Genomic DNA, 17,877 nt, shown 5'->3' with positions numbered 1-17,877 from the left:
GCGTTTAGTGACTGCATATTTATAATTACAGATTATGCTTATTCTGGCACAATACCAGGCCCGTAGCCAGGATTTTGAGATGGGGAGAGATCGTTTAGGCTTATAGTGAGGCACGAAGTGCCTCACACGAAGGCGCGAAGCTCCCGAGTTGCTTAGTAGGGTCCGAGGGCATATTGACGGAAAAAATGTCACCAGTAAGGGGGGGGGGTCGACCCCCCCCCCCCCCCCCCCAATTGGCTACGGGCCTGAATACGATGTTTCATTAGGGTTATTTTTATCAATTAATGTATTTACTAATTGCACACAAAACATAGAACATGTTTTGTTATTTTTAAAACAAGCGAAGCCAAACTGAAAATTGTGACAAAAACTAATTTGGCGAAGGAAGGTACCGGGTACTATTATTGTATGGGACAGAAAGATAATGGGCTCAATTTGTTGGATTGACCGAACCTGGGCCTAATCATTTGATACGCGGATCATTACATATAAAACTGGTCTGTAAATTAACAACTGGCGCCACTTTCGAGAATGCTGTAAGAACCTCCAAAAAATCTGTGATCATTAATGACGGTTGACTGGTTTCTTGTTTTATCTACCTTTTTTTTCTTTTCTTTTTTTAAAGTCGACGTCAATTCGATTGTTATCATTTTCAGAAAGTAATTGACATTTGTAAAGATAATCATTTGCAGTGTTGAATATATCACGACCTGTCAGTGATGGTAGATGACTAGATCTCTGACGGTAGAGAGCTGTCATGTCCGTCTACGATCTAGCTCTCGAACGGCAGAGTACTTGGATTAAATGTGACGACTGCAGGTTTCCTCATTTGATGGTGACCAAATGTTTTCAGTAAACAAAGTTAAAGTTTGTCTTGTTTAACGACACTACTATAACACATTGGATGTCAAACATTTTCTAATTTTGACATAGGCCTATAGTCTTAGTTTACTCGCTACATTTTTCAGTCAGAAGCAAGGGATCTTTTATCCCCCAGACAGGATAGCACATACCACAACCTTTGATATACCAGTCGTACTGCACTGGCTGGAACGAGAAATAGCCCAATGCTGGGGCTAGCCAGAGACTGAGAGAGGAAAAAACACTGATGCAAAGCCAGACCTGTGAAATAAATATCAGTGTCACAGATGTCTAGAAAATTAAACTTAGCCTTAATAGTTAAAAATAACTCCAATATAAGACACATACTGTTGGTGGTGGGGTTTTTGTAACCTAAAAGCCAATAACGTTTGTTTTCTATATTTGGAAATATGGATTTTTCTTTTCTCTCTGTCTATCTGTTTAATTTCTTTTTTATTATATATTTAGTCTGTCATTAATTTTGTGCTCCAAATTTGACTGTTTCAATTAACTAGTAATTTTATTGAATGCACTTTATATATATGTATCTATTGTAAGATAATGATTTCAGGGCCCCAACCCTGACATTATCAATATATAAATATCTGGGACAATAAATATAAGTGGTTAAAAAAAAAAATAAAAAAAAAATAATAATATCATTCACGGGAAAAAATAAATAAATCTGGGGAAATTCCATACGAGGCAAATGCCTCATCTGCCTCACGCTGGCTACGCCATTTCAGTGGGCCCATTAAAGGGGATCAATCATAGACCGATCTCGCATCAGTCAAATGCTTTACCACTAGCCTACATTCCACCCCCAAATGTCAAAATAGTCGGTTTTAAATGTGTTTCTAGGTGTCATTAGCATGAAGTTAAAGAATGTCATCTGCTCCAGACTTTGACCAGTCCGAATGGACGTAGAAAGAAAGTGTGGTTCTTTCTATGTCCGAAAATTGTTACATTACCCTATATATATTGCTGGTATTCAAAACTTGTGGCACCATGTTTCAACCAAAATAGTGCAACAAATGGACACACAACCAAAAATGCATAACATACCCTACTCACTAAATCTCGATTGAAGTACTTGCATCATTATTAAAGGGACATTCCTGACTTTGCTGCAATGTTTAAAATGTTATTTACTAACAGAGACGTTTTGACGACTGTAATTACATATCAAATATATTTTCTGCATAAAATATTAGTGGCTCTATATTAAACATGTTTCTGATCGTTCTAATATTTGTACTAGGTTAAATTTCATTTTATTTTCTAAAAACTATTTTTTCGTACTTACGAAATTATTTGAAGACTTAAGAAAAGTATCAACTTATGTGCGCCCTACACTAAGACTTTAACATGTTTTCTCAATTGTTTTTATTCTACCTACATGTACATACACAGCGGATCTCCATCTAGATAGTAGACAAAATAAGAATAAGTTTCACCAAGACTTGACCATGACCCAGTCAGTTTGCTCCTATCAGTGTGGGGCGGGACGTAAAGTGGTAAAGCGCTCGCTTAATGCACGGTCGGTCTAGGATCGATCCCTGTCGGTGGGCCCATAGGGCTATTTCTCGTTCCAGCTAGTGCACCACGACTGGTATAACAAAAGCTGTGGTATGTGCGATCTTGTTTGTGGAATGGTGCATATCGAAAAGAGTAGCTCATGAAATGGCAACAGCGAGTTTCCTCTTAATATCTGTGATCCTTAATAGCTAATCCTTAACCATATGTCCTATGCCACATGCCTGTAAATAAAATGTGTTGAGTGCATCGTTAAATAAAACATTTCCTTCCTTCCTATCAGTGTAGTTTTACCACATACATGTTCATGTATGTTGAAATAATGAATGTCAACCTTAGTTGTAATAATTTCAGATTGGTTAACTGATAAGCAGCAAATAATTAGGCACATGTATACTGGTTTGTGAATGACAATTAGTAACTGGACATTTTATTCTTTCAGGTGATGAATGGTACTGTTGAGTGGAAAACAAAAGCCTAAAGAAGAAAGAAAACAAAGTTCTTTGCATAATATTGTCATCACACGTGAGACATGTCTGGTAAATAGACATTATTATATGAGCTTGTGTGTCATACTGATTTTACGTAATGAGTGTCAGGATTTTTGTATTGCGAAAGTGAGGGTAATGCATGAATCTTGACACACTATTTATAAAAGCATTATGACTCGCGTGAGTGTAATAATTTTTTTATTATCCATGTTATTATATTGTTTAATGAATAACAAGGGTCGTCTCAAAATGTTTCGACTACAACTAGGAGGAGACAACAGCATACTTCACATGCACAGTTGAGCTAGGACAGTTATTACGTCGTTTCCCAAAATTACGTCATTACGCTTGTTATTACATGTGTGCTTCATATGATTATTATTAACTCGGGTTATGTTGAACCAAATTTCTCAAATTTGACTTGATGCCCATGGCTTTGACTTTGGGAATTTTAAGCTAAGTTAATTCTATACAATTATGTACTTGTATTTATTCAAATTAATATATCTATTTTGCATTATGAAACATTATAGGGAAGGAAAGAGGTGTTTATCAAGTGTTATGTATAGGGAAGGAAAGAGGTGTTTATTAAGTGTTATGTATCATTTTCAAAATATATCTTTATATAATAAACAATGGGAATTAATTACATTCAGATTGGGAGTTTTTTATTCCAAAATTGGGAATAAAAAAAGTCTAGAAACAGCTGATAAAACCCTGAATGTATATTTATTCTTAGCTCAAGTACTCAACATTAACATGTACAGAAATGCATGGTCAATACATAAACACAGTGTTTTCACTCACTAAAAACGTAGATGGAATTAACATCATGATTACATTAAACACTTTCATTTTGGAAAGATGTATGCATTTTTTTGTAAAATTGATGAGGGCTTTCTTTATAAAATTTGTGGTCACCCTTTAAGCTTGTTTAATTCGAAAGTTGATTAGTTAGTACAGGGCTTCTAGATTATGTTAGCCCCACTCCCATAGCTAGTGATAGTCAATGTTGGGATAGTAAATAACTACTATTGTCATGTCCGACGGCTACTAAAAAAAGAAGTTGCAGTTACGTCTATTTTGTAAATATGAATAGCCTGCCCCCCCCCCCCAACCCCCCAATGTTAGTGTTTTGTTTAGTAAAATTGTATTAACTTAAAGTAAAGTAGGGCTAGTGAATATTTAATGATGGCTAGTAAATGTTTTAAATCACTGATCCCATGGCTAGTGGATTTTATAAAAATTGTAGAAGCCCTGTAGTGCAATCTAATTAAAATTAGCTCCACTATTACATGCGGATCTAAAGACAGCCAGTTGGAGCTCATGTCCACCAATCAAAACCTTACTTGCAGAATCCTGCCAGTGATTTAAAACTAACAACACTGCGTAGTCCCCAATGTCCAGGTAACATTTCGTCTGTAAATAATAATTTAAATATTGACCAATCACACTTCGCCTTTTATAACGTTATTTGGGTGCATACAAATTCTAAAAATATCGGGCGAGTCTATTTTAGTGGCCGCAGTACAGCGAACCATACCAATACGTACGGGGTCAATCTAATTAAAATTAGCTCCACTATTACATGTGGATCTAAAGACAGCCAGTTGGAGCTCATGTCCACCAATCAAAACCTTACTTGCAGAATCCTGCCAGTGATTTAAAAATAATTTGAAAACATTCCGAATTATCCTGAGGGTATACGACATGTTTCGTGTGAATTATGAATGCCTTAAAACATGTTTTATTTTATAAAATAAATAATTTGTAATGTAAAACTGAAGACTGATTTTTTTTTTTTTAATTTTATAAATAAATAAATAATTTTTAATGTAAAATTGAAGACTGATAACCCACCCCGTACGTATTGGTATGGTTCGCTGTACTGCGGCCACTAAAATAGACTCGCCCAATATTTTTAGAATTTGTATGCTCCCAAATAACGTTATAAAAGGCGAAGTGTGATTGATCAATATTTAAATTATTATTTACAGACGAAATGTTACCTGGACATTGGGGACTACGCAGTGTTGTTAGTTTTAAATCACTGGCAGGATTCTGCAAGTAAGGTTTTGATTGGTGGACATGAGCTCCAACTGACTGTCTTTAGATCCACATGTAATAGTGGAGCTAATTTTAATTAGATTGCCCTGTAGTGCACACCGATTATAACTGATAGTCGATGATGAAAATCCAACCGATTCCCAACACTAAAGAGTAATGCGATGTTGTCCCTGTAGATGACTGCAGCCTTGAGGAACTGACAGCATTCCTTGATGATAGTTCCCTTGATGAAGCTCCTTCAGATACACAAGATAGTACGCGGCTCGATGGAGCTCCAGAAGAGTTGGGTGGCGCTGGGCAGAAGGAATCTTCACAAAATAACCAGCCCACATGTACAGGTAAATACATGTAGCATATGTACAGGTAAATACATGTAACTCGTACAGGTAAATACATGTATGATATCTATAAGTAAGTAAATGTAGCACATATACACATAAATACATTTTGCCAATACATGTAACCAGGGTTTCTGCCAGAAAGAAATGTTTGGGTATGGCACTATGGAATTGAATATTTACAATGTGTATGCTGAATGCAACCTGTCAACAGAGGGTATGGGGACCTCCCCCAGTAAGAAAATGGGTTAGGTTTAGGTTTAGGATTAAGAAAATCATACAGTAATGATAAGACTAAGAGTCAATAATTTTGTCAAAATCTGCAAAAAATTTGTGTATGGCGCCATAACCGTTTTACAAACTCGTACAGGTAAATTCATATAGCTTACATGTATAAATGTAAATGCATGTAACATATACATGTAGGTTATTATGATAAATACATGTCAAGCATGTTGGGCATAATATTAATTGTTTCTTTCCAAAAAATTAATATAGAAAGTTTGGCATTAAGCAGGGGTTTCCCTAGAGCGATAAGCCGACACGGCCCGTGCTCCCTTAGCCAGCCAAGTAAGCGCCTTCATGTCTGGTAAGCGCCTTAACTGCAGGACCGTGTCGGCTTAATTTGTAACATGTATACAAAACAATCGAGCTGTGATCCGTAACGTCATTCACCACACATTATCACACTTCCATTTGGTATCTCTGCAATTCTTTAGATGTTCACTTTGAGGTCCATTGATCGCACCGTTTTAATTGTCGGCGGGCTTGTGTTGGTCACGTGGTACAGGTGATCGGCTACTACTAATCCGCCAGATAACTGCTTGTTGTAATAATGTCTGTATGATTGGGAATTACGCATCAAGACAAATCAAAGAAAATACCTATTAATTGAATAAACATCTTTGAAGGTGAAATTCTTGAGTAAAACATGTCACCATTAATCCTGGTATATATTTACCATATCGAAACCGTAACTACGTTGTTATTTGCTAAAATGAACGGTCACGAATCGACCAAAAAAATGGCTAATCAAATTTGCAACAGGCTAAAATTTTGGCTGAGCCATTTTCTATCTTCTGATGTGAACAAACGGTTACATAATCTATTCGACACCTCAAACATAATAATACCAAATATTCAATTAGCATAATAGCGATCTCGCGACCGGTAACGAGAAACGGTGTTATCCAGAATACAGCGTGTGCCTTATGATGTTTGCTTATTTTAATAATAAAGGTTATTAATTTTAACGGCATGCATTCGACATGTATGACAGCAATGTGACGGCGATTCAATGTCTGGAAGATATGTAACTTGCTATTTTAATTTTGTAAAGTCTTTGAACCAAAGTAATAAAAACAAACCGACAATGCATGTCAATTTGAATACACATGCCAGTTCAGGGCCGAACGACATGTCGGCTATCCCAAGGGCTGAGTTCAGCCAGACTGAGCGGAAACAAAACGTTTGCTACACTGTTTTGTGCGCTTCACGTTAAACCAAATGGACACGACGGACACCAATCAAGTAGTTCGCGAACGTTAGGAAGAACGTTTCGTTGGCTGAACTGAGGAAAGCTCTCGGCGTAATATACGTCACGCTTCAGAGTCAGCTGACACCCACGTGTCAAGAGATATCGTTGCGGACATGAACAATACGATTACACAGGAGTAAATCCTGATGTAAATGTGTAGAAAAACATTTAATAAGTTAGCTGGATTTTTTTTTAAAAAGTAAAATTTTATTTTATTAACGTTTTGGGTTTTTTTTTGGTAGTTTTTTTTTTATAAATGGAATATACTGTGAAGTCAGCATTCTTAGCTTAGGTATTTTACAAGCAGAAATCACAACAAGCATTTAACACGACGCTGAAATCAACAACAACAACATGACGCAAATTATGAAGTTGTTGGGGGTGGGGAATTGATGGGGTTTTTAGAAAAAAGCCCCCCACAACAACAACCCCAACATGATTTGATGGATTGAAGGCAAACACTTGACTGTTTTCAACTCACTACCCCACTTCTTTTGGCTTGATTTTTGTGTTATAATGATGCTAAATATGTAAGCGCCTTAAAAAAATCCTGGGGAAAGGCCTGATTAAGATACCTAATTGATCATGGTGACGACATGTAGGTTATGTTACCACAGAACCATCAAGGATGGTAGTTTAATAAACAATTAATATTTCTTAAAGTGTGAAGAAAGGTTATTACAAACATATTCCAAACTACTGATCTCATGTACTTTTTTGCTGTAGTTGAAAAAAGTCTGTCTGCAACGTCCACATCTATTGACCATTCAGAAGACAGGATACAAACTCCAATGCTCTCCCCACCAGTTATGGAAGGGCCTTCTAAAGAAGACATCCAAGGTAATTTGTGTTTTAATATTTCAAAACCAAATGTAATCATCTGAAATAAATAAGACTGCAATTATAGAATGGTTAAATGACTGGTCTGAGATAAGACGTAAAACACACCAAAGTGACAATGCTGAGATATGACTTGGTGTTTATAAAACTTTTAGTCTAGACTAGAAACTCTAATCGAGTCAGAGGGGTGACACATAGCTCAGTGGTACAGCGCTCGCCTCATGCGTGGCATCAGGTTTGTTATACATGTAAGTGGCCCAGGTCATGCAAATGAGAAATGTTTGGTTGTATTTGATGTCCCACAACCCATACATTTTATAATAATATTACATGAATGGCAAAGTGCAGCATTCTCTATAACATAACCATCACATTATTTTCTTCTTCAAGCCGAAAACCCCTCAAATGTCTGATTTTGCACGTGTGTTGTAAACAACAACAAACTCATTATCTTTAATTTATCTGCCATGTTTTTGTTAGTGGCAACATTTTGATGACGAGATTCTAGATCCTTTGGAAATTTCCGTTATTTTTTCAGATTTGTTAATGGAACACACACAATCATTAACATTTGACATTTCACTATTTTGCTTTTTAAATAATTTCTCACAATGATATATTTAGTTTCATTACATAATTTACTACTTGGGGATTTCCATAAAGTTAACGTCCACGGAAAGTCTCCAAGTGTACTGATACATTACAAAATGTTCCAGATACATACATGACTGAAAAAACTATTATTTTGGAATACCGGTAATACTGCATCCCTATACCAAATACAGTAGAATCTCATTGGGTCGAACTTGGAAGGGTCAAATACACCGTAATGCTTGAACCAAAAACAAAATCTCGAATTACACTTACACGTTTCTGACCGAAAGGTTAGCTCGAAACTACCCGATGGGTGGAACACTTTCCTCGAACACCAACAGGGTTCGAGCCAATGGGATTCAACTGTAGGTTATGGATGGTACGCGTGGTAATGTTTGTGTTTTTGTTAATTACATGTATTGTCACTGATAACTGTACAGTGTTGAATTGTAGCGGAGCTGCTGGCGATGCAGAAGAGAATGGAGGACTTGAAGAAACTGCTCACTCAGCAGAACAGTGACAGTTTTGGTAAGCAGACAGTTAGCTCACACTTATTACTCTCATGTACTTGCAGCACTCATAAGGGTGTACACTACCAAATCAAATCCCATAGATGACAATAGTAACATATGTGGCTAAAACTCCTACCTGCAGCATATCAATTGACATAAACATCACGGATATAAATACTACTACCCTTCACCCTCAAAGGGAATCAGAAAAAATTGGGGTTGAAGCTGCTCATTTCTGAGATAATGGGTAGTGTCTATGACTAGCTTAGTTCTGCACAAAAGTTGAGTACTTTTTTTTAATAAGTACCCCATACATGTTTCAAGCACAAGGTTACTTGACACAGTGGTACTAGATGAAAGAAAGAAAGAAATCTTTTATTTAACGACGCACTCAACACATTTTATTTACGGTTATATGGCGTCAGACATATGATTAAGGACCACACAGATTTTGAGAGGAAACCCGCTGTCGCCACTACATGGGCTACTCTTTCCGGTTAGCAGCAAGGGATCTTTTATTTGCGCTTCCCACAGGCAGGATAGCACAAACCATGGCCTTTGTTGAACCAGTTATGGATCAATGGTCGGTGAAAGTGGTTTACACCTACCCATTGAGCCTTGCGGAGCACTCACTCAGGGTTTGGAGTCGGTATCTGGATTAAAAATCCCATGTCTCGACTGGGATCCGAACCTAGTACCTATCAGCTTGTAGACCGATGGCCTACCACGACGCCACCGAGGCCGGTTGGTACTAGATGAAATAAAATTGCTTACATTTTTTGCCCAGATGAAACTATTTTTTTTTAACAACCAACACACTCAAATTTATCACCAATCACAGGACTTGTGGTGTTTACTTCTCTAGAAAAAGTTGGGTGCACCTCGAACTTTGACCCAGCAGGAAGATATTTGGTTTAGTACTACCATAAGATTTCATGATGCGCGGTTGGTCTAGGATCGATCCCTGTCGGTGGTCCCATTAGTCTATTTGTCTTTCCAGCCAGTGCACCACGACTGGTATATCAAGAGCCATGGTATGTGCTATCCTGTCTGTGGGATGGTGGATATAAAAGATCTCTTGCTACTAATAGAAAAAATGTAGCTGGTTTCCTCTCACTGTATCTATGACCATATGTTTGACATCCAGGTGCTGATGATTGATAAATCAATGTGCTCTAGTGGTGTGGTTAAACAAAACAAACGTTTTTTAAATAAGATTTCAATAATTGGAGTTGGGTGGGGTTTAGGCTTTTCCTGTATTTATATCACAACGCATAAAAGATTGGTCAAATGTAAATGTTTTTTATGATAGTGTCTATTAGCAGCAGTTTCGTGGATGTGTTTGAATCAAATCCAATCAATTTTTTTGGCAGAAAGAACAAACAGCCAGAGGTCAATGCAACCCAGTTCTACTACAAGTTCCCAGTGTTCTAGAACAATGACGAATACTGGGTCAAGTGATCTTACCAAGCTGAAACCCACAACTCGTGTACTACCTTCCTCGGCTGAAAGATCAAACCAATGTTCATCTTTAAAGAACAAATTTTCGTCACCTTCACATTCCAAGCCAACATCAAGTCGGAGTAAGAGTGATGACGTGCTCAACTCTGAACAGTTAGCACCAGAGTTGTTCGATCCCTGGGAGGAAGTCGATGGTTCGTTCTTATATTATATTAACCAGTATTTCGCTTTTGTTTTCTTGTTTTGTTTATCAGGGTAGTAGAAGTGGTGAAAAGCTACATAATTTGCTTTCCAATTTAGGATAGCCATTTCTGATTTAGAGCCCACAATTAATTAAAGGGAATCTAACTCTGTATGGATTGTTGCTGCTGAATTTTTGGAACTCGTTTTAACAAATATTCTGGTATATGGAATGGGACATAGCACAGTGGTAAAGCGCTCTCTTGATGTGTGGTCAGTCTGGGATCGATCCCTGTTGATGGGGCCCATTGGGCTATTTCTCGTTCCAGCCAGTGCACCACGACTGGTATGTGCCATCGTGTCTGTGCTACTAATGGAAAAAATGTAGTGGGTTTCCTTCTTTATTTTTTGACCGGCCTCGGTGGCATCGTGGCAGGCCATCGGTCTACAGGCTGGTAGGTACTGGGTTCGGATCCCAGTCGAGGCATGGGATTTTTAATCCAGATACCGACTCCAAACCCTGAGTGAGTGCTCCGCAAGGCTCAATGGGTAGGTGTAAACCACTTGCACCGACCAGTGATCCATAACTGGTTCAACAAAGGCCATGGTTTGTGCTATCCTGCCTGTGGGAAGCGCAAATAAAAGATCCCTTGCTGCCTGTCGTAAAAGAGTAGCCTAAGTGGCGACAGCGGGTTTCCTCTAAAACAATCTGTGTGGTCCTTAACCATATGTCTGACGCCATATAACCGTAAATAAACTGTGTTGAGTGCGTCGTTAAATAAAACACTTCTTTCTTTCTTTCCTTCTTTATTATTAAAATGCTATGTTGGCATTTTGTAAATTATGTGCCAGTATACATGTGTAGTACTGTTTATTTAATCTAATTATGTGGTTTGTTTATATATTTAATCATATGCATAATTGTATAATGAATTGTTTTGCATACAAATACATTATGTTTGCTGCAACCACCCTATTTTGCAGAAAAAATACCTGTAGACAACCAGCGTTTGAAAACTGCACAAACGAAGACACCAACTACAAAGTCAGATTTGAAAATATCCCCTACTTTGTTCAGCCTTGAATCAGCTGATGTTGTGAAGGCCAAGGTTACACGGGTAGCCCCCACAGTACACCCAAACGACAGAGCAGGTTGCTTGGAAGCAGGCCACAACGATAATGACGATGCACCTACAGGCAAACAACTTGAAAAGGATCTGTTTGGTGACAGTGACAGTGACTGGGATGACTTTGATGGTTTGTTAATATAACAGTAGTTTTTACACCTAGAGCCAGTTAGCCTAGCTTATCATTTGAGCCAATAAATAGATGTGATCTGTACTTGGTATATTTCACTTTTAAACATTAAATTCTGCTGAACCAGTTTGAATTAAACTAATAAAATGCTATATGAATTTATAACCTGATGGTGATTGACTTTAGGTCACCGACCTAGGTGGTGTCGTGGTTAAGCCATCGGGACATACGACTGGTAGGTACAGGGTTTGCAACCCGTTACCGGCTCCCACCCAGAGTGAGTTTTGACGAGTCAATGGGTAGGTGTAAGACCACTACACCCTCTTCTCTCTCACTTACAACTAACCCACTGTCCTGGACAGACAGTCCAGATAGCTGAGGTGTGTGCCCAGGACAGAATATTTTAGGGATGTGAGCGCTACAAGTTTTCTTCAGGGGCCCTTGAGCGGCCCCTGGACCACGGCCACAATAAGGTTTTTTGTTTCAGCCCCTCTCGCATCCCTGATATTTGAATCTTAATTGGATATAAGCATGGAAATAAATTAAAATGAAAAATGATTTAGTCAATTTAGAAACAAATATGACACTTTTGTTTCAGATTTTCTCAAGCATTTTCATACTCGGTTCATAAAATACTTTCTTGTTTTATGTCTATTGCAAATAAGTGTATCTAGAAATAAATGGTTTTCAATTAAATTAATCAGCTGAATATGTTCCACCAATGAATATTTCAGGTGAGGAAAAGGCAACCCTGACTGGTGAAGGAAGGGAAATAAAAAAGTTAATAAAGTCTGGATCACGACCAAGAACATCACACATTTCTTCCGAACACACAGCCATCCAAGCTGAAAGACCAACATGTATGTATCTTTGATTGTTATATCTAGTCTGTAGCATCTGTGACATTAACACCATTCATTGATGTTTTCCTTTAATATAGCCCAGTGGTTATTAGCCCTATAGGTATGACTATAAGAAATAAAATCCGATAGGTGGCCATGTTAACGTTTGTGTTTAAAAACACTACATGCAGTGTATCAAGCAAACTATGACCCATAAATATCAATACAACAACCCCTACTTCAAAGTGTACCCTTCATAGCTCATTTTCAGTATAACCAGATGTTTCTACAACACCTCTAGTTTCGCACAAAATTTGAGTACTTTTTTTTTTTTTTACAGGTACCCCATACATGTTTCAAGCACAAGGCTACTTGACACAGTGGTACTAGATGAAATAAAATAGCATACATTTTTAGCCCAGATAAAACTTCTTTTTTACAACCAACACACTCACATTTATAACCAATCACAGGACTTGTGAGGTCAAAAGTTCGGTGCACCTCGAACTTTGACCCAGCTGGAAATTATTTGGTTTAGTGCTACCTGTAGTAATGCTGTGTATAGCATTTTCCACTTAAATTGTGATGTTACCAGTAAGGAGTATGATTTTTGTGAATGAGGTGTGTTTCATATTTTGGTAAAATAATTTAAAGAAAAGAATCCCATATATCTGTATAAATTATTAATCAGATATTTATATACACTAAGAATTGCAATGTTATCAAATATAAATGATTAATCGTGGATGATTTTTTCCCCTCTGCAATTCTGCACCTGAGAACTTGAGTTTTGGATGGGATCTACTTATAGTTTAGTAGAGTGCTTGCCTGAGATGCTTTGGTAGACCCATTCTCTAACTGGCTTTCCCCCCAACCAAACCAGTACTCCACAACTGGTATATCAAAACCATGGCATGTGCTGTCCTGTCCGTGGGAAAGGTCATAATTATAAATATCCCTCGCTTTTAATGGAATATAGAGTAGCGGGTTTTCACAGAAGACTGTTGCAATTACCAAATGTTTGACATCCATTATCTGAGGATTAATTTATCAATGTGCTCTAGTGGTTTTGTTAAACAAAAGAAACTACTTTGATTTCAAGCTCACAACAACACCAGACTTTCAAGACCCTGCAAAGTTTGACACATTTTATTGTCCAAGGTACATTTCACTTCTGATTAAAGATGTGTCTCTCAGACTGTACAGTTTTTCTCTCCAGCCAGTGTACCACGACTGGTACATCAAAGGCCGTGGTATGTGCTATCCTGTCTATGAGATGGTGCATATAAAAGATCCCTTGCTGCTAATAGAAAAGAGTAGCCCATGAAGTGGCGACAGCGGGTTTCCTCTCTCAATATCTGTGTGGTCCCTAATCACATGTCTGACGCCATATAACCGTAAATAAAATGTGCGTGCGTTGTTAAATAAAACATTTCCTTCCTTTCCTCAGACTGTACAGTGATGTGTCATGAAAGGGACTGTATATTATTTAGATTTTGTTTTTGTTTGTTATAGGGAAGTCCAAGCCGAAAGCCTCAAGTCAGCAGGTCTCATCTTCTATGAGTAATGCCAAGAAGAATATAAGTGATCCAGATGAGAAATTTATCACTGATGCTTTTACAGGAATACGAATTGTGTAAGAAATGTAAACTGTATTACAGGGGTGGGACTTCACCTCAGATCAGCTGTTTTCCTCTCATGGAACATTGCGTTTCCTTGCATTTTAATTGTCCTTTCCTCCAAAATGTGTCAGATGGCACAGATTTTAACCTAGGATTTCAAGAATTTCGGGGACCCTTCTATATTTCTTCTTTTTCACAGTTCACCAATTTCCACCCTGGTATTAGAGCTTTATTTGTTGTGTTTCTTCAAGAGTATTTTGGTAATTAACATCAATTGATTTCACTATTTTTAACGTATACATTTGTTGTTTAAAAAACAACAATTATTTGTACTTTAACATTTTAAAATAAGTATGCTAATAATTTTGTTATATTAAGGAATTGAAAAAAATATTTTGTGACCTGAGATAATTCTCTTAGAGCTACCTAACTTACATATCCATGACGTTTCCTATTTTTGTAGTAAACCTCTGGTGTCTTCCACCGAGTTAGCGAGGAAAATGCAAGACAGAAAACTGATTCGGATATCTCGGCTCCACCTGAAAATTAAAACCCCTGATGTGCAGGGCAACTGGGTTACCATTGGTGTTATTGTTCACAAGACAGACCCCAAAACATCATCAAATGTAAGTTCTACTTGAGCAGAAGTACAAAACAATCCGCATACAGGTCTAGCTCTGGGTGAGCAAATCAATTCGCCAAATTGTCTATTAAACTTCAAAAATTGCAGAAATCAACAGTTATTTTCTTTAAAATGTCAATTATTACCTGAAATTATTTTGCCAAATTAAAATAAAATTCGCCGACTTCTTTCGAAATTCGCAATTGGCGAATTTGGCGAGTGCCAGAGCTAGCCCTGACATCTGTCTTTCAAGCTTAAATTGTTATCAAACATTTGCTTAAAAAAACCTGTTATAAACCTTGGAGCACTCCGATGTCATTTAGTACAAAACTGTTGACATCTGTCTTTTGAGCATAAATCATTATCAAGCATTTGCTAAAAAAAAAAACCTGTTAAAAACCTTGGAGCACTCCAATGTCATTTAGTACAACACTGTCCACATCTGTCTTTTGAGCTTAAATCGTTATCAAACATTTGCTAAAAAAAACCTATTATAAACCTTGGAGCACTCCAATGTCATTTAGTACAACACTGTCGACATCTGTCTTTTGAGCATAAATCATTATCAAGCATTTGCTGAGGAAACTTAAAAAACTTGTTAACTTGAAATGGTATTTTACTGAGATAATATAAGGTTATTGTAATGGTCAAATTGATTTGTGTTGCAAACACTCCAGTGTCATTTAGTTAGAAAAAGAAGCTTGTTTTGGGTGTGTCTTTTTATGTATAAATATTTTTGTTTGGATCTTTACGGCTGCAATCTTGTCTTGCCATCCTATAAGATTATTTGAAGTGTTCTGCCATAAGCAGTTCCTAATGGTCAACAATACAGTGTTAGATAATGTATGTTGATGATTGTAGCCAACACAAGCAAGGAATTTAACAGGATTTTGTGCTTCGGCGAATCCCCGGTTTTGGGACAGAAGCATAAGATTATGAGACCGAATCCCATAATATCTAGGTTACATTATTTTTATGATTCTGACAAAATCATTTAAAACAAATTCTCTTCCTGCACCATAAAGCAAAGAATATTGTGTGAATGGGAAAATACATGCATATGATGATCTGTTATAAAATACTTTAGTTTTAAAACACTGTTGTGGCACCATAATGTGTTTGAGCCAAGCATTTGGTCTCCTTTGGGAGTATCCGTGAACTCCTATAATTTGAAATTATTGCTCAGAGATTTAAAGTCAAAATCAGAGGCCTAGCTTCCATATACGCAGGTACTCAGCTGCGTACCACCTGAGATTACCATATTTTTTTTTTTAATTATTAAAATATATGATGTAAATACGTGTGCGCTCTATGTTTTATTCCATCGCCGAAAATGTCTGCGTACCACCTGTAAATCCCAAGCTAGGCCCCTGAAAGTATATTTAAAACTTATCAGTGTTACACTACAATATATACAAACAAAATAAATGGTAAAACTTGTTTTGATTTTACCTAATTACTATAAATCAGGAAATGTTAGCAAGCATAAAATGTTTGCAAATTTGACACGGTAAAGATGATATTGTTTCATGACGTTAAATTTAAAGAGACGTACATATACAATGGACTGTTCCAAAAATGTTTGTGTGATTGTTTTGTCTGTGATTAACTGAACTCACAACAATGGTTACATGTTATTGATTAAACCAAAAGGATAGCAAACAACAATAGTTAGTTAGCATGCACATTACTGCAATTGTCTACAAAATTCAAGATGTCGTCAAAAATATTTCATCTGATTCTACAACTTAAGCTTATTCTTTGTTTAGTATTTTGATAGTGCCGACCTTGCTAAAGTTCTATATCGCTAATATGTCCCTTATTTGGATTTAATACTTTAAATACTTTAGTTTTAAAATTATACTCTAGCTTATTACTTTAACCAGATTTCAGTTGCCATTTAAAAAACATGAAAACATACTTTGTTGGAATTCTTACAGGGCAAGGTGTACACGATTTGGAAGATGTCTGATTTGGAAGACTGTGACCATGTAGTGAGTTTTTTCCTGTTTGGACAGGTCTACAAAGACCACTGGAAGACCAACTTGGGCTCTGTTGTTGGTCTCTTGAATCCCAGTATTATGGATAGTGCTGACAAGGTATGCAGTGGAAATACATTACCTGTCCTCAACAAGTGCACCTTTCTCTCTCTCTCTCTCTCTCTCTCTCCCCCCCCCCCCCCCCCCCCCCCCCCCCCCCCCCCTACAAGTGGTCTGGTCCGAACATCCCAACAGCCAATGGGATGGCCTAAAATTCTTCTACTGTAGTTTCGATCATGTGACTATAACTTTCTTCTTTTTCTCTTCGCTGTAGGGTTCGGACATCTTTTCTTTGGTTCTGTTTTTTAGAGTCAAACTTCGTGTTTTTTTCGTGGGTTATACAAAGCTCGCACAGCCTTCTGACTGGGATTTAAAAACAATGTTTAGCCTTGTAATTTGGTTTCTAAAAAGCCTTGAATTTGTTATATTTATATAAGTACAAAAAACAAATTGAAAACATGCAACAAAAGTTAATTTTGATTGTGTTGACAAGTTATCCTGATAAATCATTTAGAAAATGTGCAACAGTCAGAAATTCACAAATGCAATAATAAGTCACTTCTAAATGCAAATGATATGCACCAAATTAGGTGCATGGGTGGGAATGTACCACTGGTAATTGTTAATTGGCAGTGTGATTGCATGGCTTTATTCAAACAAAATGATGAAACATAAACTCACAAGCAAGAATCCATTGTTCAAAAGAATGACAAAACAGTGACAAAAAAGTTCATATGAGAATATCTTTAAAAGAAAATTGCACTTGATATTAAAACCATAAATTCAGTGAGATAACTATAAATAAATGACGAAATGCAATAGCACAATATTAGCACCTACATGTACAAGTACAAACAGCAACAAGATATCTCTAAATTGAAAGTGCATTTAAGAAATAAAAAGTGAGGGTCTCATTTAAATGAATATAGACACTTCAGAAACATTTTAAAGAATATGACTGTGACGAATACAGTGTCCTGAAAATGTCTTGATCCTTTTATGGGCCTGTAGGTGTAAGGAAAATGGTATCGTTATCATATTGTCTTGTGACCCTATAACGCCTATCTGATCATTTGAA

General features: G+C 37.0%; 1 protein-coding gene across 2 annotated transcripts in view; it reads left to right on the top strand.

Moving 5' to 3' along the window:
• The first annotated feature begins 508 nt into the window (after positions 1–508).
• Positions 509–17,877, top strand: part of LOC121368328 (protein MCM10 homolog) — a 40,905-nt gene continuing 23,536 nt past the window's right edge. The window contains exons 1-11 of one of the 2 annotated variants that reach the window (XM_041493011.1): positions 509–536; positions 2,840–2,936; positions 5,132–5,293; positions 7,557–7,670; positions 8,718–8,792; positions 10,150–10,431; positions 11,402–11,674; positions 12,409–12,534; positions 14,032–14,152; positions 14,602–14,764; positions 16,701–16,859. In XM_041493011.1, the coding sequence (XP_041348945.1) occupies positions 2,930–2,936; positions 5,132–5,293; positions 7,557–7,670; positions 8,718–8,792; positions 10,150–10,431; positions 11,402–11,674; positions 12,409–12,534; positions 14,032–14,152; positions 14,602–14,764; positions 16,701–16,859 (1,482 nt within the window). In that variant the 5' untranslated portion in view covers positions 509–536; positions 2,840–2,929. Of the gene's footprint in view, positions 537–2,817; positions 2,937–5,131; positions 5,294–7,556; positions 7,671–8,717; positions 8,793–10,149; positions 10,432–11,401; positions 11,675–12,408; positions 12,535–14,031; positions 14,153–14,601; positions 14,765–16,700; positions 16,860–17,877 lie in introns of those variants that run through there. The other variant, XM_041493012.1, reaches the window with a different exon arrangement.

Source organism: Gigantopelta aegis, chromosome 3 (genome assembly GCF_016097555.1).
Source record: "Gigantopelta aegis isolate Gae_Host chromosome 3, Gae_host_genome, whole genome shotgun sequence".
Classification (NCBI taxonomy): Eukaryota; Metazoa; Mollusca; class Gastropoda; order Neomphalida; family Peltospiridae; genus Gigantopelta; species Gigantopelta aegis.
This window is presented reverse-complemented; position numbering and strand designations above follow the sequence as displayed.